The 15,399-nt window shown below is 38.2% G+C and overlaps 3 protein-coding genes across 3 annotated transcripts; 2 read left to right on the top strand and 1 right to left on the bottom strand.

The window, feature by feature from the left end:
* The first annotated feature begins 1 nt into the window (after position 1).
* Positions 2-7,632, top strand: LOC140797139 (protein STICHEL-like 4). Its single transcript, XM_073150403.1, has 7 exons — positions 2-185; positions 349-2,473; positions 3,578-3,797; positions 4,013-4,531; positions 5,477-6,125; positions 6,320-6,383; positions 7,354-7,632. The coding sequence occupies exons 2-7, from the start codon at positions 551-553 to the stop codon at positions 7,444-7,446; spliced, it is 3,468 nt and encodes a 1,155-aa protein (XP_073006504.1). The 5' UTR covers positions 2-185; positions 349-550; the 3' UTR covers positions 7,447-7,632.
* A 786-nt stretch (positions 7,633-8,418) lies between these two features.
* LOC140797137 (uncharacterized) lies at positions 8,419-11,262 on the bottom strand. The gene is made up of 5 exons (XM_073150401.1): positions 10,608-11,262; positions 9,525-9,680; positions 9,318-9,450; positions 9,191-9,230; positions 8,419-8,734 (listed from the first exon to the last, which is right to left on the bottom strand). The coding sequence occupies exons 1-5, from the start codon at positions 10,854-10,856 to the stop codon at positions 8,647-8,649; spliced, it is 666 nt and encodes a 221-aa protein (XP_073006502.1). The 5' UTR covers positions 10,857-11,262; the 3' UTR covers positions 8,419-8,646.
* LOC140797138 (ras-related protein RIC2-like) lies at positions 11,168-13,352 on the top strand. Its single transcript, XM_073150402.1, has 2 exons — positions 11,168-11,569; positions 12,692-13,352. Exons 1-2 carry the CDS (start codon positions 11,346-11,348, stop codon positions 13,122-13,124), a joined length of 657 nt encoding a protein of 218 aa, XP_073006503.1. The 5' UTR covers positions 11,168-11,345; the 3' UTR covers positions 13,125-13,352.
* Positions 13,353-15,399: the final 2,047 nt, after the last annotated feature.

Below are 15,399 nucleotides of genomic sequence, written 5' to 3'. Positions count from 1 at the left end.
TCCTACGGGTACGCCTGTGATGCGAAAGCACCGCTTTCTCCATCACCGTGCACGAGTTTCACAGCCACTCGCCACCGTTTCCAGCCCATCTCTCTCTCTCTCTCTCTCTCTCTCCCCGTCCACAAAGAGGAAAAGCTCACGGATTCCGTGAGAAACTTTGGATCACAAGCCTCCCGTCGATTCAGGTGAGCTTCCATTGCTTTTGGATCAACGATTGTGGTTTACGGACGACGGATTCGATCTCTTCGTGGAGATTCTGCGTCGATTTTGATCACTTTGTGTGGATATCTTCTTTTGGTTTGTTCAATCAAAGCATTCTATTCTTTATCCCCGATTTGTTTGTCCCAGATTTGATGTCTTGCAATCCAATGCATACTTCGTCGCGACATTCTATTAATTTGCGCCGATGATGACAAATTGGAGAGCTAAGACGCTTAATCTTAACATTCCTGCGGTGATTTCTCCTCCTTGCGGGAAAAGATTGCGTTTTGATCATGAACAGGGTAGTCTGTAGTGGTCTTGTGAAAGATGGGAGATTTATAGTGCTGTTATGGGTACTTATCTTCTCAAGCACGAGAACGGCGCCGTAAGCGACCACCTCCGCAGCCATGTGCATCTGACCAACTGCATCCACCTCAAGAACCACATGCACAGCCGCAGCCCCAACCAGACCGAGAAGTCCCTCATTAGGGATCTCTTGGCCCTTCAGAGGTCGCGGTCCCTCCGCGACCCCTCCACTAGTCCTTCCTCATGGCTCTCGGCTTCTGTGGCCGGTAATGTAGCTAGGAGGCATATCAAGGATAGCTCGCTTCACAGCGGGAGGAGATCTATTGGGGGTGGCGATGGGCAAAGGGAAGCTAGCAGGATGTCCACGAGCTCTGCGCAAGTCGTCAATTTTGGAACATCGAAAGTTGCAGCCGCAGAAGCAAGTGATGGCGAGGAGAGAGATTGGAATGCTGAAGTAATTAGAGCAGAGGAGTGCAGTAGAAAGAGTGGCAAGAGTAATATTTCTAGGAGGACATCGGAGAAGGCTAAGCAAGGACACAATGTTGGCCTGAAAACCCTCTTGGAACAGTTGGCAGAAGCTCCTAATCGTAAAGACAATGATGGGCGGCGGGTTATAGATGATGAGAAAATAAAGGAGAAGACAGAAGTAATTGGTCTTCTGCATCGTCAAGGGTTAAGGAGGGCCAAGAAAAACAGGTTTAGAGGAGTGAGGCGAGATCTTGGTTCTGTTGAGATTAGGGGAGCTAAGGCTCATAGTACTCACTGTAGGAATTCATTAGCTCAACGGGGCATGTGTCGGAGATGTCAAATAGGAGGAGGACAAGAAGAGGATGCTGAGATGGAGGTATCTCAGGCTTCAAGGAATGTATGTGGGATTCCTTGGAATTGGTCCAGGATTCATCATAGAGGTAAATCATTTCTTGATATGGCAGGACGGAGTATATCCTGCGGGCGGTCTGATACAAGGCAGAGAAAATCTGATGGCCCTGCTCCGCATGGCCAAGAGGATGTATCAAACTTGCTGATCACGTCTGATTATTTGACCTCATTGACAAGCTCTGACTCCGAAGCATTGCCATTACTAGCTGAGGCATCAGGAACCCAAAATAACAGTTGCGATCACTACAGGACACAAGATTATTCAGGAGAACTGGGAATTTTCTCCAATAACAGTCTGATACATGAGCATGATTCTGACCTTTCTTCTGAAGCAAGATCTGGTAATCATAAAAAATCTAAACGGCGGAACTATGGCAGGCACCGATGTATGATACAGAAGTACATGCCAAGAACATTCAAGGATCTTGTGGGGCAGAACTTGGTTGCTCAAGCTCTTTCAAATGCTGTTTTGAGGAGAAAAGTTGGTTTGGTTTATGTCTTTTATGGACCTCATGGAACGGGGAAAACCTCATGTGCCCGTGTTTTTGCAAAAGCCCTGAATTGTCAAGCTGTGGAGCATCCTAAACCTTGTGATGTTTGTAACTCTTGCATATCACACAACCTTGGTAAGAGCAGAAATGTGCTGGAAGTAGGCCCAATTGGGAATGTTGATTTTGAGAGCATTATGGATATACTTGACAACATGATTCTATCTCCATTTTCTTCTCAATATAAAGTGTTTATTTTTGATGACTGTGACACCTTGCCAGCTGATGCTTGGAGTGTCATCTCGAAAGTCATTGATCGAGAACCCCGGCATGTAGTTTTTGTTCTTGTGAGCTGTAACCTTGATCTGCCTCATGTAATCATATCTAGGTGCCAGAAGTTCTTTTTCCCAAAGCTGAAAGAATCTGATATAATCAATACTCTGCAGTGGATCTCAACTAGTGAAGGCCTAGAAATTGATAAGGATGCATTAAAACTCATAGCTTCACAATCAGATGGATCATTAAGAGATGCTGAGATGACTCTTGATCAACTGAGTTTGCTCGGGCAGAGAATATCACTCTCTCTTGTTCAAGAACTTGTAAGTCACCTTTTCTTTTTTTGTCTCACGGAAGTTAAAACTATTTGTTGTCAAGTTAAATACCAACTGAAGTTAGGATTTGATATTCCGTGCGCTGGTTAACACCATCGATCTTTTCTCATTCATATGTATGATTTATGTATGCATACATACACACATACATGTATGTGTGTGTATATATATATATATATATATATGAATACAAGGAGGTCCTACCAATTTATGACACAATCCCTTTTTAGATGCAGTTGATCCACTTCTGGAAAATTCTTAAAATCCTGTTCCTTAGGAAAGAGGGAAATCCTAAGAGAAGAAGTATGGCAAGAATAGTCTTCAGTCAAGTTTTGTTACTTAAAAAGTTTAGGATCAGAGTAACAGTACCATTGGTTAGATCCCCCCTAATCTATCCCTAAGTTCTGAGTATTCATGGATTGGACCAATTGATGGACAAATATTAGCTTTGCCATCTAATGTGAGGTTAATTGCTATCGGTGCTATTGGTACACATCCTACTCTCCATTAAATACCTAAGGTTAAGCTGACAGGAATAGGAACTTGGAACTGATGCAGCTGCATTTCTGCAGATTAACTAGAAAGATGACTATTAGATTTGAAAGATCCACATATTCCTTAGGAAGTCATACTTCCTTCACTGAATAGTCCAAAGAATGGTTCCAAATATGAAAATGCTTCAGAGGGTTATATGTATCTTACTGTCTATAAGAAATGGTGATACCTTAAAACTTGTACCTGATAGTTCATGGTTTCTATCTTGGGTTACTTTGTACTGAGTTATGGATACTCCATGTTATTTGATATTAGTTTGTACCAACTGACAAAAAATAAATAATTCTCAGAAAATGGAAATACTCAAGGAAAGTTGAGTTTAGAGGAATGAACTAATTCCTTATCTCTTCCCTTTGCAGAACATGTAAATTGTATGTTTTCATAGTGGCACATCAAGTAGTGACAGAGCAATTTAACTGGCCAATGGAGGATTGACACCACATTTATGTTCCATAATATAAAAAAAAATTATTTTTTTAAAATTATTTTTCTATTTGCAACATATAAACTTGCTTATTTGATTTTCATATTTATCAGGTTGGGCTGGTATCTGATGAAAAGTTGGTGGATCTGCTTGATTTAGCATTATCTGCAGACACAGTACATACTGTGAAAAGTTTAAGAGAAGTAATTGAAGCTGGAGTTGAGCCTTTGGCTTTAATGTCACAGCTTGCTACAATAATTACTGATATACTTGCTGGTAGCTATGTCTTCACTCGGGAAAGACTGCGGAGAAAGTTTTTTCGCCGACCGACATGTGAGTGAAAGCAGTTTCCGGTTAAGACCTTAATTTGTCTTACTTTTGTATTTGCTTATGAGCTTGTTGCCTTTATGTTATGTTTGGTTGTTTCTTAACTCTCTAGCTAGACCACCCTGCTATTGTTTCATTTGCAAGAAAAATAGAACCAGTCAGTCTTCTTTTCTTTTAGTTTATAGAGCATATAGTAACTAATTTCATTTACTTGCTTACAGTATCGAAGGAAGATATGGAAAAACTTCGTCAAGCTTTAAAGACGCTATCCGAAGCTGAAAAACAGTTGAGAGTGTCAAATGACAAGTTAACCTGGCTTACTGCTGCTTTGCTCCAACTTGCTCCAGACCAACAGTATATGCTGCCTAGCTCTTCTGGAGGTGCAAGTCTCAATCGGAGCCCGCTGGATCTTGACAATTTCTTTGGGAGAGATATAATAAGAAATTCTAGTAGTGTTAAGGATGAGATGTGTATTAGAGATAGGGGCTCATCAAAAGGAATTGAACAAGAAAACTATAGCTGCCGAGGGGGTAATGAAGTAATGCTTGGTGGGCTGGGACATGGTGAAAGTACCCCAGACAATCTTATCCTGACCAACAGAGGTACTAAAATAAGTGGGTCTAGAAGCCATATAGATAAAGAAAAGATTTGGCAAGCAGTGCTTGAGGCTATTCAATCTGACACACTGAGACACCTTTTGACTCGAGAAGGAAAGCTAAATTCAGTCAGCTTGGGTACAGGTATGATTTCAATCTTGTGATTCATCCAGATGGGATCAATTGCTGCTTGGTTGATGTAATCCTGCTTGCTATTCTATTGTTTTCTTCACAAGAAAGTTGGACTTTTTTCCTTTATTCTTGCAGAATTTCTTCATGCTATTGTACTCATCAAATGAGTCATATATGCCTACTGATATAGTGGATACTCATACTCTGTCTAGGCACTCATCAAATAATCCTCAAGGAAGCAATCCTATTATGAATACATTTAGTATACTTAACAAATGTAGAAAGCTCACATGATGTCACTGAAAACAAATATTTATTACTAATTATATTTCTATGACCACAAGATATGCTGACTCTTTTGAAATTTCATAAATCATACTTCAGAGCAGGTTATCAAGTCTGTCTCTTTGCTCCTCATATTAAGCATATTATGAGAAGGCACATTGTACTCATCAAATCATCCTAAGAGAAGTGCCAGTATCCTACACTGGATACAGTTAAGACACCTGACAATGTAGAATGTTCGCATAATGTCAATGGAGAATATATAATTGCTTCTATTTCTATTCCCAAGATTCCAAAATCTGTTTTTGCTCTCTATTTAGAGTTGCATAGATCATATTTTAGAGAAGGCTATTGGATTAATCTCTTTCGTCCTCATATTAAGCATATTATGAGGTCATGTACATATAGCGTGTCTGACCAAAATGAAGCTCTAGAAGAAAATTTCTTTGAACTTTAAAGACACATCTAAGAAAAATGCAAGTAGTTTATCAACAGCAACAATTTCAATATATGGCTTTTAGATTTCAATTGTATCACTCCTCTAACCTTGTACTACCTCTCTTATCCATTTTTTCATGATTTGATGAGAAAGACTTCTCGAATTTGTTCAAGAAAAGTTCACTTTTAATTTCTTACATCTGAATTTTAGTTCTTTTTTTTTTCCTTCTACAGCTCCTACTGCACAATTGATATTTAGCTCACGTGTGAAAAGATCCAAAGCTGAAAAGTTCAGAGGACAAATTTTACAGGCCTTTGAGGCTGTACTTTCTTCTGCAGTAATACTTGAAATCCAATATGGATCCTGGAAAGATACGAGAACAGATGGCCAGACTCCGCACACTTTGCTTTCTTCTGAGAATGGTTCTTCTCAGGTTACGTTAAGAAGGTCTCTTACTAGTCACAGATCAGTTTACTCAGGGCATGAAGATCTTGCTAGAAAGATTCCAAAAGAAAATTTATCCAAAGGTATTGGCTCCAGTCAAGCTAGATGGTTGCGTTCTGACCCCCACATATTAACAGAAGGTGAAATCATTGAAATGGGGCCTTTGCCCCAAGAGAATGGGCAGAGCAGTTTTGGAACTAAGCCAAAAAGGAAGGATAACGTATGGGCACAAGAAGCTTCTTCTTCTCAGAACCATGCCAACTTGGTCCCTTCATCAGTAAGAAAGGAGAATGGCGAACAACAACGGAGACAAAGCTTAGTGAAAGGCAAAGTATCTCTTGCTCATGTTATTAATCAGGCAGAAGGTTGTTCACAACAAGCAGGATGGTCTAGACGGAAAGCTATATCAATTGCAGAAAAGCTTGAACAAGATAACTTGTAAGTGCTCAAATAATATCTTCCATTTAACAATCCTTTTTTTTTGCAGCTCATTATCCTGTGTTAACAGAGAAAATTCATAGATCACTTATATATACTGTTCATGTAAAACATTATCTGAATTTTATTTCCATTTTGCTTGATAAGTTAATTTTTTTTTTCTGCTGTATTTGATGATTTATATAATTTAATAGGAGATTGGAGCCCAGATCGAGAAGCTTACTTTGTTGGAAAGCTTCTAGGGTAACTCGAGGGAAGGTACTGCTTTAACATATTTTGTTTTCATCATTTTATGTGTTAGGAAACGGTGTTCTAACTTCGAGTTCTTTTTGCTGGATTTACTCTATCTGACTCTTTTGCTGAATGTTATTCACTTATGTTCATAATTGTTAGGCCAACAAGTCAATGATTTGCTTCAGCAAATTGTTAAATGATCTACAATATATGCTTTTTCTCTCTGAGATGCAATTAACTTTCAAATTTTGGGTAATGACTGACATGTGGAGATAATAACTGAACATGGAATACTAGTTAGAAACACCTTTTGTCTTTCATTAGTCATGTGGCATTCTGTGATTTTTTTTTTGTCTTACAAAAGCACAAATTTACAGAAATTAATAAAATAACAACTAGGGTCGATCATTTTCTTTTCTCATAGTTTGGGCTCTGTTTTGAATAGATGGATAACTTGGATAAAGTGTACTGGTTAACTTGCATGAAATTGATATTGTCTGTCTCTCTCATTCTGTTCAGAAGTGCCATTGTAAAGTGATTTTTGAGAGGGAGTAGGTAAATGCAAACATGCCATTTTTTCTTATCATTGGTAATTATCTGACCCTCTTGTCCCTTGTTCCTGATTTTGAATTAGATAGAAAGACCCGATAAGGAGGCCCTTTGACCATGTTTATCACAGTTATAGATAAAATGATGTAGAACATTTGGTTGGCAAGATAACTCGACCATTATTTGCGAAAATGAAAAAGGGCCTTATCCTGCAACCAGCAAAACCAAGTTCTTTCAAGGATAGTAAAAATAGTAAAACTAAGATACTACTTTTATGCATTGCCAAGTTAATGAGCTTGTATTTAGCAGTTTTAATTTGTGAATGAAGCAAAAAAGAAATATTGACAGGAGATCATATGCACGTCAATGTACATATTGGAAGTAATTTGCAAATGATTCCTTTTCTGCAATCTACATGTTTTTCACTTCAAATATATCTCTACAGCTCCCAACACTGAGAATTAAGGCACGAAGAACACGATCCCTGGTAAAGCTTGTCATATGTGGAAGGTGCATGTCTGCCAGGTCTCCAAGGTAAAAGTTGATGTACATTAATAAGTTTAATGATGAGTAAGGCATCTCCAAGGTAAAAGCTACTGTTTCAGTTGTCTTATTCTTTTCTCTTTCTACCATGTCATCTTAGTACTCTTTAGGGAATTTTGTACATTTTTCAACGTGCAAAAGAATGAAAAAGGAAGAGCAATAATATATTCTTTTTTTCTCAGTTTCAAGATTGCATTATTTTAGGAGTTTGTGTGTGTGTGTGTGTGAGAGAGAGAGAGAGAGAGATTGGAGGATTATTTTGGGTAGAAAAATGCAATTTGTAAACATCTATTCTCCTTGTTCTGCAAGTAGCCGTATGTGAAATCCTACGTATTATCTTGACTTCTCTATGTACCAACTTGAATTGCGAGATTTTAGAAACTAATATTCATGTTCGCTTTCTATTTTTTTTTCTTTTATTTTAATTTCATTTCACACCTTACATTATGTGGTTATTTATTTATTTCAGTTCACGTCTTTGCGCTATTTTTAGTTTGACCATTCATTTAACTACAGAATATCCTACGTAGGGTGGTGGTTTTTAAAAGTCCAATGCCAGATTTAAGGGTGGTTCCAGGGTATCTGACTATCTTCTGGTATTCTATTAAAAAAAAGTATTGGATTCAAATTAGTACTAGTGAAGACTGCAAACCGGAATAAACGTGTATTTAGGGTGTAAAGTGAAACAAATCAAATTGTTTCCGTGCATTCGTCGACATGAAAATCCTCCAGGCGAAAAATATCGTAATCTTTATTATTTTATTCCTCTCCACTCCACCTTCATGCAGTCGTAGTTTGATTGAATGCCAAAATAAAAACCGGTCACAAAGCGGATATATTCAATGTTCGAAAGCAAAATCGTATTCGTCTATTATCAGAACTGAAAATAAAAGAAGAAAATATTCCTTTGACATGGCTGGATATCGACTTGAAACGGCATCAATACAGTATTTAACATCACCTAAAGTACGAAATTGAATAATTATCTTTCACATCACTACGCGGCAAAAAATAACATAAGAGTTATAAAAATGCTTCCCAAAAATAGCTCCATATCATCCCATCTTTTTTACAAACTGTGGAGCAATCGTTTAATTCCAACCCCGACCAACAAAAAATAAAGGAAATCCGGGGTCATTACTTTGGGTTTTTAAGGTACTGAAACTACCAGCTGCTTAAAACGAGTTTAACTAGATTACTTGCTCAGAGTTGATGATAAGTAGAAGTTCCAGAATATGGAGCATGTGGACATAAATGCAACACGAGTAGAGAGAGGAACCACCCTGAGAACATAAAGGAAACCAAGACGCAAATGATTAGCGCCACAGACATGTTGTACTAACAGAATTTATGAAGTAATAAATTCATCATACTAACAGAATTTTCAGCTGAGAATATTGTCACAAAGAAATACTTAAGTACGTTTCTACCGTGAAAAAACCATTAGTAGTAATTATATGGATCTCACGTTATAAAAACAATAGATGCATAGGCATGAATTTGGAGCACGACAAAGATTGAAGAAGCCTTTATCCTTTTCTCTCTGCCAAGTTTGATTTCTTGGCATTGTATGTGTAACAACCCGTCTCAAACTCTCAATATGATTTTTAAACAGCAGTCGAGAAAATCAAAATTTTTTTATTTCTCTCTATCCTATAATTCCAATTTCACAAGAGATGCTAAAATCTTTTACATGTCACTAGCTAAGGTCGGCAGTTAATAAGGTAAAATATTCTTACCCAAAGTTAAGGATGGTAACAGGAATCCAGAACCTGAAGCCTGCAAACAAACAGAGGATTAAAAGTTAATTAAATTCACTTTATATTTATCTTGCAAATAGAAAGATATATCTGAGAAGCTGGTCACCATATAGAAGTGCAGGAAGGGCATCCTTTTGATACTTGGATGGCAGTTCTGATAATCTTCCTAGCCATAAATTGTTCCATGCAAAAATGACAGCGATAACACATGGGCCGAGGACAATTTGATTTAATATAACCTGAAAAAGATAACCAATGATGAATATGGAGAATTTTAACAAGTACCTAGAAATTCCCTGTGCAAACAAAATACCTTCATTGACAAGTTTACGAATGTTTGCCTAGGCATACAATGGTCGAGAAACTGGTACCATGCATAAGAGCCTGGACCATAAAGAAGAAACCCATAGGACGCCATGCGTAATGCCCGAAGCCAATCATGATTTGAGAAGAGCAATGATATTTGGTCCTAGAAGTAAAATTTGTTGACAATTGTCAGATTCAATAAGCAGCAAAATGCTAATAATCTCAGAACCAACAGAGAGACAACAGTGATAGGAAAAGATAAAGAAAGACAAAATACTACCAGAACAAGTACCTTTATAAGCTATTGAAAATATTGGATCTCATTATTACAAAAACAAAAGTGATGATAAAGAACTTTTAATAAATGCAAAATTTATAGAATGCAACTGTTGGTTTGGATCAGAGTGAGCTTACAAGTCACTAGCCTTCATGAATCTTGCTCTGCGAGCTATAGGGATCTCTAGTAAATAAAATAATTCAGGAATATATATATCAGTCTGCATAACATATGATCAGCTGGATATAGTTCAAAGTTCAAAACGGGAAATACTCCACTGAGCATTAGGTATAGAGTACATGAAACCAGGAAATATTACAGAAACTGATGTATTTTAAAGAATTGATAAATCTTAAAAGAAATCGACATGTAAATAAATGAGACAATCTCTCTATTGATATATTTAGTAGCATGTTTATTAGTTACGAATGTTAGTTGATCAAGTTGAGACATCACTTCTCTTGCAATGAAGACATCAAAATAAAGCAAAAATCGCGAAGGTCTAGTTGCAATCTTCCTAAACAAACTACAGATGCAGCATAAATTACTAAATAGATAAAGCATAAAAACAACAACAGCAGCAGCTTGTCTAAAAGGAACCTTATAAATAGGTCAGCACTTTTTATAAAAGCAACAGTAAAATTGCCTTCACAATGCATGCCCTAATCTATAGAACAATGTAACTTCCTAAATTTTCAATCAATTATTTTAGCAGGATTCCTACAAGACAACTCCGTTCTAGATTCAAAATTCCAGATTCATCAAGCTTAGGAATAACGCCCAAGTTAGGGTTAGAAATTTTACGAAACGGACCTTGTCCTCTGAGTCGGATGCGGCATCGCTGTGGTTGACCCAGCGGTCTCGGACTTGGGCGACGGTGTCCCCGGTTAGGGTTAGGGAGGCGGCGGTCGCCGCCTGCTTGAAGGGGAAGTCTGGGAACGACCAGCCTTGCCTTCCTACTCCGATGGACTCCGACGAGGAGGAATTCGACCTCTCTGGGCGACGAGGGCGACCCTTCGGTGGAAATTTCCACCAAAATCCCCCGTTCCCAAGAGTACCCATTTGGGGTAAGAGAGAGCGATCTCCCTCCCTCTCCTCTTCTCTTCACTTCTCTCTCTCTCTCTCTCTCTTCGGATTGCCAGTAGTAGAGTTACAAAATAATTGTAGGAAGGAGAGCGACTTAAGAGTACGAGACGATCCCCAAGAAGATGGTTGCACGGAGTCCACACACACACAACGTGTACGTCTGAGGGATCCACCTGTAGGATGGAGGATCTTCTGCAGGCCATGTTGTAGGAATTAGCTTCACCATCGAATTATCGGATCCGCATCCCCGAGCCTGCCAAAATCTCGCTTCACACCCCCCTCCCACTATAGAGAAAACAAACTCACTCTTCTCATCTTCTCTAGAGTGGGAGTGTGGGAGAGATCCGAAAGTCGCTTTCCTCTTCTCCAAGCTCTTGTTTATTCTATTCTAAGTAGCAAAACTTAGAAGAGAGAGGAGAAGAAGAAGTCATCAAAAGGGAGGAGGAGGAGGAGAAGGAGAAGGAGATGGCAGGGGGATACAGAGTGGAGGACGACTACGACTACCTCTTCAAGGTGGTCCTAATCGGCGACTCTGGTGTGGGGAAATCCAACTTGCTCTCTCGCTTCACGAAGAACGAGTTTAGTCTCGAGTCCAAATCCACTATTGGGGTCGAGTTTGCCACCAGGAGTTTGAATGTTGAAGGCAAGGTCATCAAAGCTCAGATTTGGGATACTGCGGGCCAGGAGAGGTAATACAACTCGTTGTCTTTTTCTTTCCCTTCTAGTTTAGGACTAGAATTCATCTTCGTAACTTGTATTTTGGAAAAGGACGGGATCTTGGTCTATTTCTGCATTTTGGTCGAGGGCTTGAGCAGGGTTTAGGGGTCGGGGATCTGATGGAATTTTCTAACGTCTGGAGTTATGAGATGGAAATTAATATTGGATTTTTGATATTTGTAGTAGTGTTGATTTAGAATCTTGGATCACAGTTGCTTAATTCGTGTTGGTAGTTTCTCTTGCTAGATCTTGATCTTAAATGGCTTGCAGTGGTTGCCTGTGTATCTTGATCACTTAAAGTTTCCTTTTTATGGGTAGCCCTGGGGCCTTTTCTAGGGTTACCAGATGTTTTGTGAAACTCGTCTGGGCCAAGACATCTTACCTGTTTTGGACCTTCTGTTTGAAATACCCTAGCAAAGCCAACCAAAATGGACTGTGCAGCGAGGCAGGTGGGCTGTCTAGTTGAATTTCACCATCTTTTGACGTGCTAGAAACCCAGTACAAGTTATTCAGAGATGATACATGTAATCTGTGATTTCTATAGATAAATCATAAATTGTTGAATTTAAAGAATAGCGGTGTATTCTTCTTTTACCAAAAGATAGGAGGTTGATCTGATAATTTATGTTGTGTCATGATTGATTCAGTTGTGTAATCCTATAGTCATGTTAAGCCTTTCCATGAACTTGTGAGCCAGTTCTCTACCATTTGAAAGTTGTGTTCTAGTTGTTTGCAGAAATCGGAACTTGGTGATCTGTTGAGTAGGATATTATGTCATCACTCCACTTTTGTAACTATTTGAGTAGAATGTTCACTAGTCAAGATATTCGGAGTGCTTGATAAAATCATCACCTCCACAAATCAGTGCAGTTGGTAACTGTGTCCCTCTAGCCTGTCAGTCTGCCAGAAACTTTTGTGATAAATATGCAGATGTAGATGTATCTGTAGGACAGTTTTACATGCAGAAGAGAACTTTATCTTACAGAAGAAACAACACTTTGCTTGTTACCATCTGTCACTAGCTGGATTTATTACAATCTGATTTGTGTTTTTCTGGCTGAAGACATGTTCAAGATATCAATTACTTGTTGCAGGTATCGTGCTATTACAAGTGCCTACTACCGAGGTGCTGTAGGTGCATTGCTTGTCTATGATGTTACACGTCATGCTACATTTGAGAATGCTGAACGCTGGCTAAGGGAGTTGAGAAACCATACTGATCCTAACATTGTTGTCATGCTTATCGGGAACAAATCTGATCTTCGTCACCTTGTTGCTGTTTCAACTGAAGATGGAAAGGCTTTTGCTGAGAAGGAATCACTCTATTTCATGGAGACATCCGCACTGGAAGCAATTAATGTGGACCGTGCTTTTGCAGAGGTTTTGACTCAGATATATCAAATTGTGAGCAAAAAGGCAGTTGAGACAGGGGATGATGTAGCATCTTCTGTTCCTAGTAAAGGGGAGAGGATAAATGTGAAAGATGATTCTTCTGCATTAAAGAGATTTGGTTGCTGCTCAAATTAGGTAAAGGCATGTACCTATTTGTTGGCTTTAAACTTTGATGCATCCTATGTTTCTTCTGTAACAAACTTTTCCTTTGCTTTTCTTTTACTTCCTTCTTGGTGGTACAGCCTGCCAGTAGGAACTTTTGACTGACTGAGCTTTGGTTTGATTTGCTTTCTTCAACCTAAAACCATGAAGAACATTTTATATTTCATTACCAATTAGTTAACTTTTAAAGTATTTGCCAAATTGCATTCTCTTTAGAAAACTTTAGATCTGTTTATTTGTTGTTTTTATGAGATTGACTTATGGATGTACAGAAATTTTGGAGTAGAAAATATCACAATAGCAGTAACAGGTATGTTCTTGTGTTTTGGCCAAGTTATTGATGAGTTATAAGCATTGTATCTTTAGCTTACAGGAGAAAAATGTGTCTAGAAAAGGTTGTATATAAAAAAGTGTGCAGAAAAGACAGATGATTTATAATGTTAATGGAGCTGAGAAGGATTTATCTGTATAAAGTGATAACTGTAAATTCCGGTTCTGAGGATTAATTTCAGGCAATTAGAAAGTGAGAAAGAGGCTAGGAATGGCATTAAGTGGTAAATGTCTAGGGAAATTATTGTCTGTTGGAAGTCGGAAGAAATCTTGATGGCTTGGAACTTTAATGCAGTATTCACCATCTTTTTCACGATTGATATCTATAGTCTCAGCATGCATCTTCACTCCTGTAGTAGCTCACCATTTCTGCCAACTGCTACATTGCCTGGTGGAAATACTTCTTTCATATATAAGTCAGATTTGAGAATTCAACTTAGGCATTGTGTAAGTTCTGCTCTTAGTGACCATTAGGTTCATATTGAGCTTCCTCAGGTGTTGTAATTAAAATTTTCCTTGCAGAACTACTTCAATTGGTCTTTGGGCCAAATTTCATTCTATTAGCATGTCAAATGTATCTTTAGCTCTGTCCAAAATACATGCTGGCAGAAGTCTAACTTCATGGATTTTTTTTAGCTTAGGATTTTTAAGCAGAAGTCTGATTATTTAGCTCCTTTTTAGAGATTTTTACTTGATGTCGTATGTGTTGCTAGTTGAGGATTCTACATGTAGAACAGTTCACTTAGGATCTAGAAAATGCTGATAGTATATTAGGTGGCCTATATCCAATCATTGAATATTTGGAGAAGAGTGGAGGATATTTCTATGGTTTACTTCCTGTAAGTTGTTGCACAAAATGCAGAGGAACTATGTTTCTCTTTCTCCTGCCCCTGTTATTTCATCTTACAGAAAGCATAGAATGTTGAAAAGCTAGCTTGACTTTTTGTGAACAAGATCTTTTGCTTTGTTCTCCAAAAAATTTCAGTGCTAGTAGAAGTTTACAGCACCAAATTTGAGTGGGTTTAGGAATATTGAAGTGTCTGATTAGACAATGGAGAACCCGACTTCTCTTTTGTCGGAAACACAAGACAGTGGAATTCTGGATCTGATTCATAGAATTTGTCGAAATAGTGTTGTGAAGTTCCAACACTCTGTCCAAGTTCCTACCCAACAATAAGTACCTGATAAAAGCATCTGATTAATAGGATTTATTTATGATTATATCGATTGATGTGTTATATGATCTAATATTTTTATTGTTCAGCATAGTTATAATCAAAACATTTTATTTTATATTTGACACTTGACACCTTGTTTACTCGTTTCTATAATATTGTTAAAAAGTACAAGTAATTGCGCACATAGGAAACGAGGCTTATGAATCACTTATTTAGGCTCTCAAAAAATTATGCAAGTTTGGAAGCAAGCTAGAATCTCTCCATTAACAATACAAATCATAGCATATTTATCTTGCCCCTTAAGCTACATCTATTTATAAAATCGTTATGACGTGAGGGATCACAGATTCCTAGTGGCCTATGTGTTGCAGAAATTAATGTTCATCCTAAAGCAGATACTGCCAAAATTTCAATTGGATCCAGGACTTGAAATATCAAAGTTTCCTCTTGCCAAGAGAAGAACACTATTGAATGTTTCCAACTCCTCACGTGGACAGATGGTGAAACATCTCTCTCAAGAAATCGTATGAGACAAATGGAATAGGTAAACTCCTGCATCTTTCCACAGACTACTTTATCCAACAATTTCTGAAGCTTGAATCGATGGCGCCTGAAGGTCAAAAGACATGCATGACGATTGATGCGATAGCACATAGACCCAAATTGGGATTTGGAGGATGGATAGGAAATGAAGCTACTACTGATAAGTGATAACTATTGTAGAAGTGGAATAGAGGGAA

This window comes from Typha latifolia, chromosome 11 (assembly GCF_019914945.1).
Source record: "Typha latifolia isolate L0001 chromosome 11, TyphaL0001v2, whole genome shotgun sequence".
NCBI lineage: Eukaryota > Viridiplantae > Streptophyta > Magnoliopsida > Poales > Typhaceae > Typha > Typha latifolia.
Note: the sequence above shows the minus strand (reverse complement) of the source record. Positions and strands in the feature narration are given on the sequence as shown.